Source organism: Podarcis raffonei, chromosome 5 (genome assembly GCF_027172205.1).
Source record: "Podarcis raffonei isolate rPodRaf1 chromosome 5, rPodRaf1.pri, whole genome shotgun sequence".
NCBI classification, from domain to species: Eukaryota; Metazoa; Chordata; class Lepidosauria; order Squamata; family Lacertidae; genus Podarcis; species Podarcis raffonei.
In genome coordinates this window covers 45945238-45961421 of record NC_070606.1, presented here as the reverse complement: position 1 = coordinate 45961421, position 16184 = coordinate 45945238, and the positions used below count along the sequence as shown (strand labels likewise).

The window sequence follows — 16184 nt, the reverse complement described above, 5'->3', positions numbered from 1 at the left end:
AAGGGCTACTCAAGCAAGGCATACAAAATTGTTCTTGCTCAAGGCTGAATTTATAGCAATACATTTTTCATCTTCTATGCTTTTTCCTGCAAAACAAAAATCAGGAACAGTATTCTTTTACACTCTTCTCTTGGAAGTAATTATACCAATTTCAACATTTTTTAAACTCAGAGGATTCTTGCCCTTTAAGAAAAGGGGGGGAAATGATCTAGGGCACTGTGACTTGACAAATATTTGATGAAGACTGATGTTTTTTAATAGTGTATCAAGTGGTATCTGAGGCCTTTTCAGATATCTGCATTAACTATTCACCAGGAAAGGCTGAAACCCTCTGCCTATTTACTTGAGAGCAAGCTCTCCTTAGCAAAACCTTTCTGTGGCACAGTGTTGTGATGATGGAGAGACAGCAAATTAATGCAAATGAGCAATATGTATACAGATACTTTTTCTCCAAATATAACTGTGTTGTGATAAATAAGTGTGTGTGTGTGTGTGTGTGTGTGTGTGTGTGTGAGAGAGAGAGAGAGAGAGAGAGAGAGAGAGAGAGAGAGAGAGAGAGATTGCCAGTGAATGCTACTAGGAAATATACACACACATTTTCTCCAAATAAAGCTGATAAAAGTTGTTTCCACCACTTTTTTAAGGGACACGCTTCAGTAATTGTCATCAAGCAATGCTAGTGTGAAAGTGACAGAAGGATTGAAATAAAACAAAGCCTGAAAGGGGAAACAGCCCCTTTTCAGACAAACTGGAAGCCTAAGAAAGCTAATGACAGTACTCTAATAGAAACACAATATTAAATGAACGCCAATAACTTGGTTAGGGTTATAAAGCCTAAAAGCAACTAAAATAGCTGCAGAAAGAGGAAAGCCCAAAGCATATTATTTTTTTATTCAAAAAATGGCCAAAAAAAATCTCAAATATTTCAATCAAACTCAAATGTGTGAAGTTTTCATAGATTTATCAATGTTTTTTTTAATAGGGAATGTGAGAACATAATAGGAATATTGGAAGATATGGCATCAGCACACTTGAGACCAAAGTCCTATTTATATGTGGGGCGAATGCATGTGGGCTTAAAATGGATATACAAACCCACACCCAACATCCATACAGTTCCACTTCAGATTTTCGTGTATTCATCTTGTATGTCTAAAGAAGAATTCTAAGCGTGTTTGGTCGACCACACTCAAAATCCCTCCTCAGGCTTTGTGCTGAATAGTGCTAAAGAGGTTCTACAAAAGTGTCTGGTTTCACTAGCCTTCTCTTTAAAGCAAGTTGACATAACTGGCAGGGCCAAAAGTAAAGTTTTCCCATGACTTATAAAGCAGTAGATATAAGCCACCCTTTCCCATTTGCCTCAGTCCATGCTCTGGGCAAAGATGGCCTGTCACAGAACTTATCCTGTTATCATTCCAATGCTAGACTTACACAACAGCTTCTCAAGGTCATTGTTGCATCTTCTATGGGTATGCCAGCTTTATCTATATCTCTCCCCCCACCCTGTCTCTGCTGAAATCCAAATAGACAATTAGTTCTCGCAACATCCTGCCTCTATTAGACTGGTTGGGCACAGATGAATGGTGGGAGGAACCAGCTGGGGAACCCCCAAGAGAAGAAGGCTCAAAACCTGGGGAGTGGTAGTGGGACAATGATGAGTGATCAGAGGGAGAAGACTCGAAAGAGGAGGTGTTGGAAGCTGAGGTGGTCACAAGGCTTAGTGAGCTGGGAAGGACAGTGGCAGAAAGACGCCCAGAAGCTGAAGCAGGAGGGTGGGAGGAGAGAGGCCAAGAGGCAGAGATGAGTCAGGTTGGTAAAGAGTCATGGTGCCTTCCCCTCCTGCTGCAACAAGCTCACCTCCTCCATTGTCTCCCAGAACCAGAAGGGACATGAAAAGGGCGGAGGAAAGATTGGCAATGCACAGACACAGTCTCTGATTGCTTGGAAAATACCCTGGATAGGAGGGAACTTTGGCAGCTGTGGGGAGGTGGAAACCTTCAGTCTCAGCAACTGCTTCTTGGGGGCAAGACCTACCTGAGATGACTTGCTGTGCTCATTAGGCCTGACACTCCTGTGCAGAACATGTTTTTGCTAATAAGGAGTTAACTCTAACTTGTATAGTGTGATTTACTGCTGGCTCGCTGCTGACACTGCCTGTTCAGACTGAGGAGACTAGAAAGCCAGCCAAGCATGGTCTCTCTCTCCAGTCCCCAGATGTCCCATGTGGCAGTGTATTTCTTGACTTCCCACTGGCTCTAATCCAAATCCAAATCTGTAACGATGCATTTGTCTTGACCCTTTGAACAAGTAGGAACAAAACTATCTAATCGGAAATAGCTTGGCAGTTGGAAATTCATTGTGGCTGTCAGCACTGAACCTATCTGGGCAAGTTTCAACAATGGTTGGTTAATCTGGGCCAAGGAAGAAGGCATTGGAAGAGATGACTAACATTACAAAGCAAAACAAAAATAATGCCAATGGGATTTGCTCTTTTTCACTGGAACTGACAAAGAAAATTGCACAGGGGATGCTATGGTCAGCAAGGTAAGATTAGGTTCCCTTGGAAACAGGACACTTTAGCAAATAAAGACCACATCAGTGTAGCTTGAACGGGAAAAGTTTTATAGAAAGGTAGTCATAAACAAGCTTCTTAGACTTCTATATATTGTTCGGCTAACTGATTTGGTATTATTTGTTTCTTCACATAAAACATAAATAGAATAGACTGTTTCTGTCACTTTATTTTTTTACTTTGAAGCCTGCACCTTGCATCTGAGGGAAAAGAATCATAATAATTCAAAAACACTTTGTATTTCCCCCTCACTCTCATCTCAGATGACTTTCCTGTCTGGAAGCTTGAGAAATGTCTCTCCCAATACAGTTGCTCAGCTCCCATTAATACTAATGAGGGTAATGCCTGTGAATGGTGGGAACAGATTCTTTGTTTGTAAAGTACTAGCTTTTGTTATAGAATAGTTGGGCCTAAAGTTTTAATTGGGTCTGGAGGTCATTGCCCAGTCATATAAGAAACTAATGAACACAATGCAGTACTACATCTTTCAGAACTGCCAGCCCTCCAAGAGCATCCAGCCAAACCTCAAACATCATAAGGCTGTATAACACACACACACACACACACACACACACACACACACACACGGATGGCAGCTTGTGTGCCAGTACAGTATGAACTTTTGTTGACTGTAGCACAAGAATACCAATTAAATAGTGATTGCCCAATTATTATTGCTTCTTTTTTAAATACTATACTGTGAAGTTTTAAACATTACACTACACTTCCTCTTAAACACTACACAGACTAGGAATGAATGTATCACTTCACTTTTATGTATTACTGTTAAAATAAGTGAGATTCAAAATAAGATAGCCTTGAAATACTCAGCAACGCAAAACCCTGGTTTGGAGCAAACAGAGAATTATACATGAATGGCAGGCAAATTTTAGTTCATACCTGTGAATAAATGGAACTTGATTATCAAGCATCACTAAACGTAAAGTTTGAATATACCAGATGTGTCATTGAGCTGATTTTTCAAGACACTAGAATGCTTTGCTTGGAATCTGGAATCCTAGTCAGTTGTCTCAATTAAGTACATCTGGTTTAGACCGGAGTGAAGATGGGTGATTTACTAACTTCTACAATATTTGAGATGAGACTGAGGTCACCTGGAGTTTTGACATGCAGGGCACACACAGAGCTCATCAGCTGAGCGCTATATTGTGTAACATAAAGCAGATCAACCGCCAACCATATGGAATTTAAAGAAAAGCGCATGAGAAATTAGGAAATGGATTTCTCAGCTTGCAAAAAAAAACACCCCAGTTTTTGCTCGTAACAAAACACTGAATCAGCTCCAAGTAGGAATGAGGGAGAACCACATAGCAAAATTTAGAGAAGTGAAAATTCTGAAAGATTAATGTGTTTCGGTTTGTGTATTGCTTTTGAAAGTGCAGATTAGTTAGATTTGCCTTTAAAAGCAAACTGAATTAAATTTCTCCAGCCAAATAATGTGTACAAAAGTGCACATACTATGGTAAAATATGCATAAAAATGCATATATTACTGAAAATGACAGATTCCCCCATCCCTAACTCTGAGAGCCCTGTTGCATTTCCCACCAGCATTATAACGTGCAATAAAAAATTTGAGGCTTTCTCCTTACTCACCCATAATTCCACAAGAAAAGAGAGTGGGTCCTTGACTCATCTTCTTTGGAGTGTGCTGAAAACAACCAGAAAAGCTATTCACTGAGGTTTTAAGAATTATGCTGAAATACAGGGTCATGTCCAAATGCCATTCAAGGACTAAGTAATGCCAAGAGCACAGATCAATGAAAAGGTGTAGACTGAGTCAAACGTACAAATTAAGCAAAAGGGTAGCAAGCTTAAAAAGGATGCTGTGCCTGTATTGCTCTTTTGCAGCTTTTCTTCATAAGTCTTCCTTCTAACATTTTTTCAAAACTGAATGGAAGGCTAAACCAAAGAATGGGGTCAGGTTACTATTTTGTGAATGTTCTAATCCAAGATCAAAGACTCAGCTGAAGTTTTGAATTGTTCTTTCAAATTTCTCTTCAGGATTAGAAAAATAAGAATGGTGGAACATGTACACTAAACAGTGATCTCCACTACCGAAACATCTCCAGATTGCTTTCACAGAATTTCTCTTGTTCTTAATGGGGCAAAAGTTAATAATATTATTAGAAGACAAACAACTTCAGCAATTTCTCAGATATTGTTTAAAGTCTTCCTTTTAAAAGTGTTCTCCTTTGTCAATAGCATCACCTCATGACTCAAAAAAGAAAAAGAAGAGCAGAAACAAATTGCAGTTTGGTATCCAATAACACAACGTTAGTAATGTCCATGAAATTCAAAGTACTTGATCTTTGTTCTGCTTTTCTATTTCCCCCCCTAGCAGACTAATCTTGCTTTGCAAAAAGATAATTATTTAAGGTGGTATTCAGCAAAATATCTGCACGTCCACAAGGATTACCACTAGTGCAATGGGACACACACACCCCAACACACACCCTCCACTGTCCCCCAACCCCACTCTGAAGAGTTGGAGAAAATTCCAGAGTAGATTTAGGTAGCACACAGGGACAGGAGTGCAAAGCAATGCTCCATTACTCAAGGAGAAATCCTTGCACCGGCAGAACCTTAGCTTTGGCACTATGTTGAATGCAACCCACAACCCATTATAAGTAACAAAGCATATTCCCTGCCCTGCAATCAAGCAAGTATTTCTACAGTTTATAAGTTTCAGCAATAAATTTTGCCTTTTTTCTTTGTATGGAGTCTTACACATTCTAATACTTAGGCTGCAACCCTGTGCACACTTACACAAAGGGCTGAACTCAGTCCAATCCTACTCAGGAATAATTTCTACTATCAACTACCAGAGTTCTGGAGTGCAAGATTTTAAACACATGCTGGAGCATGTGTTGAAATGTGATAATAAGAGGAGTTGTAGCTTAGCGAATGAGCAATGCCATCCCAACTCCCTCCTCAGCTGGTTTTGCCTTCATCTCCCCTGCCCAACTTTTCTTTCTTTCTTTCTTTCTTTCTTTCTTTCTTTCTTTCTTCTCCTGCTTCTTTTTCTTTCCATCTTTTGGGACGCTCACATTTGTCTCTGACCTGCACTGCTACTCAGTTGTGATCATTGTTCCTCTCCTCTGTACAACCACATTAATTCTTGGCACTTTCTTTCCAGGCCTGTTAAGCATAGCAGCTATGCTGTTAAGCATAGCAGCTATGCTGTTAAGCATAGCAGCCATTATCAAGCAGTACATTGATTGCTAGGCATGCAAATAGGCCTGAGATGGGGTTAGGGATTGCTAACGGTGGTTGATATCACAAATATAACAAATAATATCACCTTAAAGCGGGGGAAATGGTGCCATTTACCAAATGTCAAAACAAAGCCTATTACCTTCCTTTCCCTCTTGGATTTAATTCAATGCCTCTCCTGCACATGCCTATTAAGCTATGTACTGGTAAAATATTTCCTATTAAAACTTTCCCCATTCTCCCAACTTTCTGAAACAACCTGCTACAAATGACACTTACACATTTATATTTATCAAGTTCAACTACATCTATAAAGTTAAGTATGAAACTATAATGGCATACAAAAGAAGGGAGAATGTCACTGGGATGGTGTTATCTTGAACATTTGATCACTTTTTTTAAAAAATAGCTCAATAGGTAGCAGTTAAATTAAGCTATTATTTATTACATCTAAATAAAAAGGTAAAGGTACCCCTGCCCGTCAGGGCCAGTCGTGACCAACTCTAGGGTTGCACGCTCATCTCACTCAAGAGGCCGGGAGCCGGCGCTGTCTGAAGACACTTCCGGGTCACGTGGCCAGCGTGATGAAGCTGCATCTGGCGAGCCAGCGCAGCACACGGAAACGCCGTTTACCTTCCCGCTATAAAGTGGTCCCTATTTATCTACTTGCACTTAGGGGTGCTTTCAAACTGCTAGGTTGGCAGGAGCCGGGACCAAACGATGGGAGCTCACCCCGTCGCGGGGATTCGAGCCGCCGACCTTACGCTCAGCAAGTCCTAGGCACTGAGGTTTTACCCACAGCGCCACCCGCGTCCCGTTACATCTAAATAAGAAAGCCTTTTTATGCACATAAATGTATGAATCCCTCATATCTATTCACTTATATATATTATTCCTTATGTTTACAGTGTGTGCATTTTGCCTTCATAGAATTGTATTTATAACATTTAGATGTGTGAGGAAACAGCATTTTGGCAGAATGGGTGGTATTTGCTAGTCCTAACAAGAATAGGCCCTTTGAATTTAACGGACATGACTAAGTTAGGTTCCTTAGTTTCCATAGGTCTACTTTGAGTAGGATTTAGTTGGCTACCACCATCCAAATATAAAATGATTATTTAGAAGACTGGTTTTAGATCCAAGGGGGGGGAGAGTAAGTAGGAAGAATGTTTTGAAACTACATTTCTCCCCATTTTAACTGTAATTGCCATTTCACAAGGGTTGGGTCTTATAGTAAACTAGGAAGGAAGGAGTAAATTATCTGTAACCACAATTGTTTTTCTTAGGACAAGCAAAAAGTTTAATTTCTCTATTTCCACTCTTCCTAAAACCTTCCTTTGTGAATGGAAAGAAGGAGTTCTTTTGATCCAAGTGTGCTTTGCTCCAATTCTTATGAGATTATCTACACTAGTAAACAATTCTGGGACGAGTAACCAGAATACAGTGATACCTCTGGTTAAGTACTTAATTCATTCCGGAGGTCCATTCTTAACCTGAAACTGTTCTTAACTGAAGCACCACTTTAGCTAATGGGGCCTCCTGCTGCCACCGCACTGCCGGAGCACGATTTCTGTTCTCATCCTGAAGCAAAGTTCTTAACCCAAGGTACTATTTCTGGGTTAGCAGAGTTTGTAACCTGAAGCGTCTGTAACCTGACGCATATGTAGCCCGAAGTACCACTGTAAATGGTTTATAAAATGCCAAGAAAAGTCAAAATTGGCACTAAAGCCACAATTCTATAGTCAGAACAGTTTGGGAAAGACACATCATAATTCTGTTTGCATTATTATAAACACTGCCAGCATTCTGGAAGACACCATGATGGTCCAGTGCCGAGGGCCTTCTAGCAGTTCCCTCGCTACGACAAGCCAAGTTACAGGGAACCAGGCAGAGGGCCTTCTCGGTAGTGGCACCCGCCCTGTGGAACGCCCTCCCACCAGATGTCAAAGAGAAAAATAACTACCAAACTTTTAGAAGACATCTGAAGGCAGCCCTATTTAGGGAAGCTTTTAACGTTTAATAGGTTATTGTATTTTAGTGTTCTGTTGGAAGCCGCCCAGAATGGCTGGGGAAACCCAGCCAGATGGGCTGGGTATAAATAATAAATTCTCATTCTTATTCCTATAGTATAGAAATGAAATTAACAACAACTGTTGTTTCAACAGGTAACTGTTAAGTCTGAATGCAGTCATATCATGAACATCTCTGGGAATACTGTCAAATTTAAATGTGATGCTAAGCAGGCCAGAAGAGCTTACCCATGTGACATTTCATAAACCAAGTGACTCAATTAAAGTAAGTCCTCAGTACCTACTCTTGCACAACTCCCAGACCAAAGCCCCTTATGCACAGCTAATGCGCAGGTAAGCCAACATTGTCCTTTAAAACAAAAGACTCAACATATGCAGCACCAAATAGGTATGTTCTTCTTGTGCACCCATTGGCATAATTACATTGAGCTATAAGGAAAGAGTCCCATTTGTTTTACCCCAAAGGAGATAGCCCTGCAATCTGAAGAATATAAACGGCTGATAGAGTAAACTAAGCTGTTGGTGTGAAATGAACTCTCTTACCAACTCAGCCCTGCATGATAGAGAATCAGCACCTTTGTTTTCCAGAGTTGTAGTTAAGATCATCACCATGGTAACGAAGTCATGCATTGGGGTCCATTCCAGTAGAGGTAAAGGTCAAAACCAGCCATATTAGGCACAGCCTCTGATTCAGTGCATTTTCCCAGAAGAAAGGTTTGGTAGAGCCAAATCCCATCTGTTTTGCAAACTGGATGGCTTGACACAAAATGCTTCAAAGTCTTCAACCTCTGGAAAAAGAAGCAAAAAAGAAAGATAGTTTGTTACGTTGCTTTTGCAAATCATTGTATCAAATTTAAGTGACACTCTCCTTGTTCCCAAAAAACAAATCTGAGGAAATCTGGCCTCTTTCCACATACCCAAGAGCACAACAGGATGGCCAGATACTGAAGCTATCCCTGCAAGAAGAACAGGCAAGCTCTTTCCTTCCTATGTGAACTGCATAGGTGCAGGGGGGAGAGTATAGTGAGCAGATAAGGCCTACAGTAGGCTGGTGACAATCAGCTGCTAGCAAAACCAGGAAGTAGAATGTCAGTGGCAAAGGAACAAGGATGAGGGAATTCTAATTCTGTCACTCCAAACTACCTCCAAGCTGCTAATTTGATGTTGTATTTCAGATTCTCACATTTGCTACAGATTCTCAAGCAACAAGCTGGTTACGAAGGAAAGATATTCTGTTGCATAAGTAATTTTTTGCTATAGAATTCTGGCTCCAAGACAATGGATGGCCACCCTCGCCACAGGGGCCACAAGTAGCTCAAGTAATAGGAATTTGTTGCAGGCTATGAAATGGAAAGAGGCCTACACTTCTTGTCTGCGTCTCCATGTATAGCCTGAAAGCTACTTTCCAACTCATGAGGAACCAGAAGCAAATATACCCCAAGGCAAAAAGAAGTGAGGACTGTATTTAGAACTATTGTGTCCTACTCTGAACTTGATGTGGCGTATTTACCCACAAAGTTGGTTTTCACTGCTCTTAACACACTGAGGATGGTGGGAAAGAAAGAATGGCTTAAGACTTCCGGAGGCGGCGTCAACGGCAATGGCGGTCTCCTTCTAACTACGAGGGAGAAGCTCCGCAGAAATCGGGTCTATCCGCTACGGTGCAGCGGAGACCCTTCAAAAAACCGCAGGCGGGGAAAGCCAGCGGCCGTGGGACTCGGCGGGTGCCAAAAGCGCCCCCCAAGTGGCAAAGGGACCCCGCGAGGGGCTCCGGAGCGGAACGGGGGTGGTGCGGCACTGAGAGTCGATCGCTACTTCTGTGGAGTGAAGCCGCAGCAGCTGTTGCCGGAGAGCGCTGTCCTCTTTTCCTCGGAATTCGGCTTTTAAACTACAACCCGTGAGTAAGATTCTGCAAAGTTGGAAAGATCAAAGGATTTGCTCCTTTGATCGGCATAAAGAACTTGAATTTGGCTCTGAAGCGGGAAGACGCAAAAAGGAAGTCCGTCTTCCGGTTTTGTAGACAGTACTAAAGCAAAGACTGTTGGAACTAAGAACCGGGAAAGTTGAGCTAAAAAGACTTAATTTTAATGCCAGATTTAAGAACTCCCTTTCAGAGTGGGGGGGAGGAGAAGAAAGTACCTTGCTGAACTAACTGTTAAAAAGGGATATAAAAAAGGGAGGCGTGAGGAAATCAGGAAAATAAGTTAATCAAAGATGAACAATTAGAAAAGAGTGATTTGTGTTTTTTCCTATTCTATTTTTTGTGTGTTGACTGATTTCCCCCCCCCCCTTGTTAGGTTAAATGTTTGTATTTTATGTATTGTGAAAGCTTGTATTGTTGTGTTTTATATTTTCCCTGTGTTTTTACTGTTCTATGTTTGGTTGTATCTTTTTACTGTTAAACTTAATAAAATATTATTATAAAAAAAAGAAAAGAAAGAATGGCTTAAATATGCTCATCGTGCTGAGCCAATGTTGGTTGACTAATGCGCACATCTGGGAATATGTTCCTTGCTCCTACTTTATGTAACAAAAGGTACAGCTGCCTATGGAATTTTTAAAAACTAGCTGACTCTTGGGAACAGGATGAGCAACACACAGCTTAGTATCTGGGAGATTTCTGGTCTGTTGACTCAATGAAAGCCTTGTGCTGCTGTAGCATATTTAGAAAAATAGTTAATCTAGACCTGATGCTGTTGAAGATTTGTGTGGAATGAAGTTTCAATAAAAAGGCTGCATAAATGTTATATAATTCATAGAGTTGTTTGCCTATAGGCCAACGTTATTTACTTGAACCCCTGGGCAGCCTTCAAAACATTTCAGATAAAAGTTCAAACAAACAATGAGGCGATATTAACATGAGCTACGTGGTGGGAACCACAGGGGAATCAGATCGCCAAGACAAGTTTTTGGTTTTTTTGCTTCTGGCAGGCCCACAGCTAGATGCATACCATGCAAAAATGAACAAACTGCAGTAAGAATCTAATTATACAATAATTTCCCAAAGTAATCCCTATAATCCTGTTCAAATATTTTGCTGCATTTTTGTCAATGCTAAAGGGGAGAGAGAGAGAAATAATGAGCCATACGACACTAAATATTTATCCCCTAATGTGCAATTAAAAGCAAGTAGTTCGATGTAAGGTCAATGATTTAGAATATGCTGATAAGCATAAGAACTGACTAAGAGCCAATATTGATTCCGTAAATCAGCTTGCAAATCATATTTCTTGTTTATTTGGATTTGAGTTTGCAAGTGGATGCCATTGAAAATGCACACTTAAAGGCCAGCTGGCTAGTAAAGAAAAATTATCTACTATTGTTTTGTCAGAACTAAGTTCAGCCAGAGTGCAGAACCTTGGAAGGAAGAAAATCGATACATTTTTCTGAAGATTTACAGTTGGAAAAAGGAAGTGTAATGGAGTCTGATACTGGTTGTCTTCAAGTACACTTTGCTAGGAGCTTTCTCATTAATCTCTCAAGAACCTAATGACCTCCTGAGAATTATGAAAACTACAAGCAGAGAAGATGCGACAAGCAAGACAAACACTCGAATCCTAAAAATATGCTTAGCCAAGGGCACAAAGGGCAGTGTTTCTGCTTTAGCTGCCCAGGATTATGTGACATGAGCAAGGTGGGCTTGTTTGTTGGTCTGAGCATCTACCTGCCTTGCAAGTTTATGCCAAGGTGGCTATATTTACGGCAACAGAGAACTCTTTAGTATAAAACATAAGCTACCCAACCAAGCTCTTACTCAGTTTCTCATTTTGCTTCTCAGATACTACTGTTGCAGTAGCGCAGACTGTTTAAACCAGTTTTAAATCTGTTTAACAACAGATTCCAGCCAAGCAAGCTGTGTGTTTAGAGAAAAAAGGGGCTGTGGTGTTTCATAATCCGGACTGTGAGATTGAGCTCAATGTTGGGTTGAATCTTGTTTGACATATGGAAGCTTCTAAGAATTGCACTATGAGCAAGTTTTTTATTCTGTGGGTAAAGGTAAAGGACCCCTGGATGGTTAAGTCCAGTCAAAGGCAACTATGGGGTGCGGCACTCATCTCGCTTCAGGCCAAGAGAGCTGGCATTTGTCCACAGACAGCTTTCCGGGTCATGTGGCCAGCAGGACTAAACTGCTTCTGGCACAACAGAACACCATGACAAAGCCAGAATGCATGGAAATGCCATTTATATTCCCTATTTATCTACTTGCATTGGCATGCTTTCAAACTGCTAGGTTGGCAGAAGCCTGAACAGAGCAATGGGAGCTCACCCTGTTGGGTGGACTCGACCCACCGACCTTCTGATCAGCAAGCTCAGGAGGCTCAGTGGTTTAGACAACGGCGCTTTTTATTCTGTGGGACAAATAATAAATGGAGAAGTTGTAAACAAACCTACACAGTCCCACATAAAAGAAAGTTACAGCAAAAAATGATACCTTTCATATATTGTACGTTCCTGCCCAACACTCCCTGTGCAGCAACTGAGGGCTTGCATACAACTGGAAAACTAGTGTACTCTTGTCCCATCTAAAATTGGTCTTTTGAAAGATATCATACATATAATTTAATGCAATTTCATTTTTACTCATCTTTAGTACATGAATATATAGGTACAGGAATTTGTAAGCATTTGAATTATACAGGGCTCTCTATCAGGCAGAAAACATTATCAATTAAGTGACATTTTAATGGAGCAGTACTTATAGCATTCTGCAAAATTTAGAGTGGAGAAAGGTCTCAGTATGGCAGATATTTTTCATTCTGCTTCACTAAGACCTTCTTGTGACTCCTACACAGATAAACTTTTGTTGATTTAGGACTAGGCAAGCTTTTGAGTCACACACAAAACCCCAAAGGATGGAAGTCCTGTGTCACTTGAAAATTTGCATACAGCTGTACTACCAAGTTGGTCGAGTGGTTTGAAACTGTCAAGAGCAGCTGAAGCAGGCACTGAGACCCAGGAGGGGATTAGTGCCTTCCTGCAAAACCTGTATGCCCTGGAGTGCACTTTTATTATATTTACTGGAAGCCTGCAGCAAAATAATGGCCTCGCTGAATTCAGTCTGTGAAAATCAGCCTTGCCACCCCTGAACTGCTTCTTGCTCCTTGGTAGCCCTTTAAAGCCCATGTTTTACAGCATAAAACCCCCATGGTTCAGCCTCTTCCCAGTCCTCAACCATCTGTGTGAGGTTTTAACCCCTGCCGAAATGACGGTTTTCCTTAACAGGAACTGTCCGGCAAATTACTGAGTTTGAACGTTGTGAGCTATCATGCCAGCTTACTGAATCAGAACTAGAAGGTTCACTGCCACAAGCCCAATGCACTCAAGATTATCATTTTCTAGTATATAGTGGACTTACGGTAGCTAAGAAAAGGTGGAAAGACCAGTCCTAACACATACTAAACCACATCAAAGAAAGGATGCCCGAATTTCCAGTAAAAGTCTAGAAAGCCTGCCAAAAAAATCTACACTAAATTTCCAGCATGGCAATCTGATACATGTCTTCTCAGAAAAGTTAAGTCCAGCTGATCAACAGGGAAGTTCATATGAGAGAAGGTGATGCTAAATGTTTGATGCAACCAGTTTATATAAAGCTATTTTAAAAAGAGAGATCACCAGCACCTTGGGCTTATGCCACGTTGGCAGGTATGCAACCTATTCATGAAGGAAGCCAGGCCATTGGATTCTGCTACTGCAGCAACTTCCAAGCAGTCTTCAGGAATAGCTCAATGTGCAACACAAGGCTTAGTTGGAAACTGTCTTTCAAGCATTAATTATGAGATGGCACAGATGAATGCGAGTCACTTGGAATATTAGAAGAAGAAGCCATTAACTGCACTCCAATTCAGCTTTAAAGAGGGTCATTCCACATCAAATCACCTGGTGCCATGTGCTCTCATGACTCAGATTTTCTTCAAAAAAAAAATGTGTGAAAATCGAAATTTTCAAAAAATTCTCCTGCGCCCAATTTTGAACCAAAAAAATCTTAAATCTTGAGGTTATCTCATAGGTATCTACACATATTTTTTTAATGAAGAAAATCTGAGTTGTGAGAGCACAGTCAAGTATTAAAATCAGGTGATTTGGTGTGGAATGACCCAAGAGCAGGTTTTTGCAGGGAAAGCTCTAGGCAAAGAAAAAAAAAACCCTACTCAGACATGGACCTATGCTTGGAAACTGTGGGGCAAAAGATAAACACAGACAAGACCTGGCTGTTCACTTGCGTCAGTTTTATACTGGGTTGACTTTTTCCTCTGTCAACAATTTTATTTTGAAGATCAGGTACAGCTTCAATGCTAGGTCATGGGTCTTTCACATACATCTTCAAATATTTGACATTTGGATATGTCAGTTCTAAACAGTCGGTGGCCAGGATCTTCTGCAGCTAGCCAGAGGCAATGAGAAAGTGATGTCTCTGAAGCCTCTCTCTAGCTCTCATATCTGCAGGCTAAAGCTACTAAGTTAGTGACCCCAAAGAGTCCTGAACTTTGACATCAGACCAATATGCTTAGATTTTTCATTTGTGAACTTACAAAAGCAGAAGCATGCCCAAACTGGAGGGAGCAGACTAGTGACCTCTCCCATGACATCTTATCACCAAGTGAAAAGTCCTGAGTCATTCACTTCTGAGCATTCAACTTGCCAGCCAGAGGATCCCGGTCGCGTCATGCAAGCTTGTCCCTTGACATCAAAACTGTCAGCCAGCAATGCGGAAATAGGGTCCGTGAAAATATCACTACTCCATATCACCTATCACTTGTTAGCGCTCCAGCAGAACAGTAAGAGAATCATGTATCAATTGCAAGTAACACAACCTAAAGGGAGACCTGGCAAGTGACTGTGAGCAAGTTGACCTGATGGACAGATACTGCCAATCCTGGGTTATGATGGGAATAGAGGGAGAAATGGGAGGAAATGTGGCACTCTTTCCAGTGCATAAGGAAGGGGAGGTTCTTCTCTTTTTTCTGACTTAAAAATACTGACCGCCACAGTACAGCCCTTCTCATCCCATGACACCATTTCTCATTTGCCCCTCGGGTGGTCACATAATAGCCCAGGTAAAAGGGAGCAGCTTTATTAACTCTCCAAGTTGTTCTACCAGTTGATGAAAAAACAGCAGAACCTGAATTGAAAACTGTTTTTTTTTTTTAAAAATTAAAATTAAAATTAAAATTAAATAGCACTTACAATTAACTAAGGCTACCACCTAGGTCGGCCACCTTCTGCACATTGAGATGTCTTCAGCAGCACTTGGGTGTGCCCAGTGGCTGGCTTGCACCAGGACTTTGAGAAGCAATTGCATTCTGAAAAGGGTGGAGACCTATTTTCTTACAACGGTAGGACTGTAAGTACTTTGCGGAGTTCTCCTTACATTGTTAATCATTAATGAAATAAACGTATGAGGAATAAACTTTACTATAGGTATTGAGATTAAAAATCATGAGTAGTTCAAGACTCAAATCATACTTAGTGGGGCACAGGGAGGAGTTTGCCATGGATGGCTTCAACCCTTTGGCTTTTCTGTGTTTCCAAACAAAAGATAAACGGGCAAATGCTGCCTTCTTCACTTCCTCTCCTTTCAACTATAACTCATATCCCATGGCATTCATTGGTCATGCAATGCTCAACCAAAAACCATAGTTAAGCAAATTAGTCTGTGCATGAATTATGGGCACACAGCTCAAGCCCTCCCACTTTGCTCCCCGCTTCCTCCAGCAGGTGAAATAAATAATGAAGTGGCTGTTCTAGGTTTAGGTCCACACCAGTGTTCACAGTTGTTGTTTTGTCTCCAAAGAAGCCAAGGTTCATGGATCTTGGGTTTGTTCGGGCTATAATTTGCTGAACCTTGTTTTGTCTTAGCATTGTGACCACGCACAGTCCGTGAATCCTATCAATTCCAAATGCACATTTGCTGCAGGTTGCCAACTACAGATTCACTGGGTATGACGCAACGGAAGTTAAGCAAAGCCGCCACATACTGGGTCACAACTGGTCCCTTGAGTGCAATATTGTATGCTCTTTATGAAAGCACCACATCAAGATCTCAGGCAGGGAACATCTCTCTGTGTTGCTACCTAAAATGAAAAAGGGTTTGAATTCTTTGCCTCCATGGAAGTTTTAAGATTGTCTTCTGTATGTAAAACATGTGTTCTAGCACAGAGCTATGACCTCTTCCAGAGTACTTTTGAATACCATTTTTTTTCCAGTGGGAGAAATTAAAGCTTAAAGGGGAGATAAACGTGTTCAGAGTTGAATGAATCATTTTCCTCCTTTAAAAAAAATGAACCATTTGATCTACCTACAGCAGTTCATTAAACTGCACTGAACTAGCATGGAAATAAGTAGCGT

General features: G+C 41.0%; 1 protein-coding gene across 4 annotated transcripts in view; it reads right to left on the bottom strand.

Moving 5' to 3' along the window:
• FAM53B (family with sequence similarity 53 member B) overlaps positions 1 to 16184 on the bottom strand; it is a 110977-nt gene that overhangs the window by 67444 nt on the left and 27349 nt on the right. For 3 of the 4 annotated variants that reach the window (XM_053388948.1, XM_053388949.1, XM_053388950.1), the window contains exons 3-4: positions 8382 to 8626; positions 4189 to 4243 (exon numbers count right to left, since the gene is read on the bottom strand). In XM_053388948.1, the coding sequence (XP_053244923.1) occupies positions 4189 to 4243; positions 8382 to 8468 (142 nt within the window). In that variant the 5' untranslated portion in view covers positions 8469 to 8626. The remainder of the gene's footprint in view (positions 1 to 4188; positions 4244 to 8381; positions 8627 to 16184) is intronic. The other variant, XM_053388951.1, reaches the window with a different exon arrangement.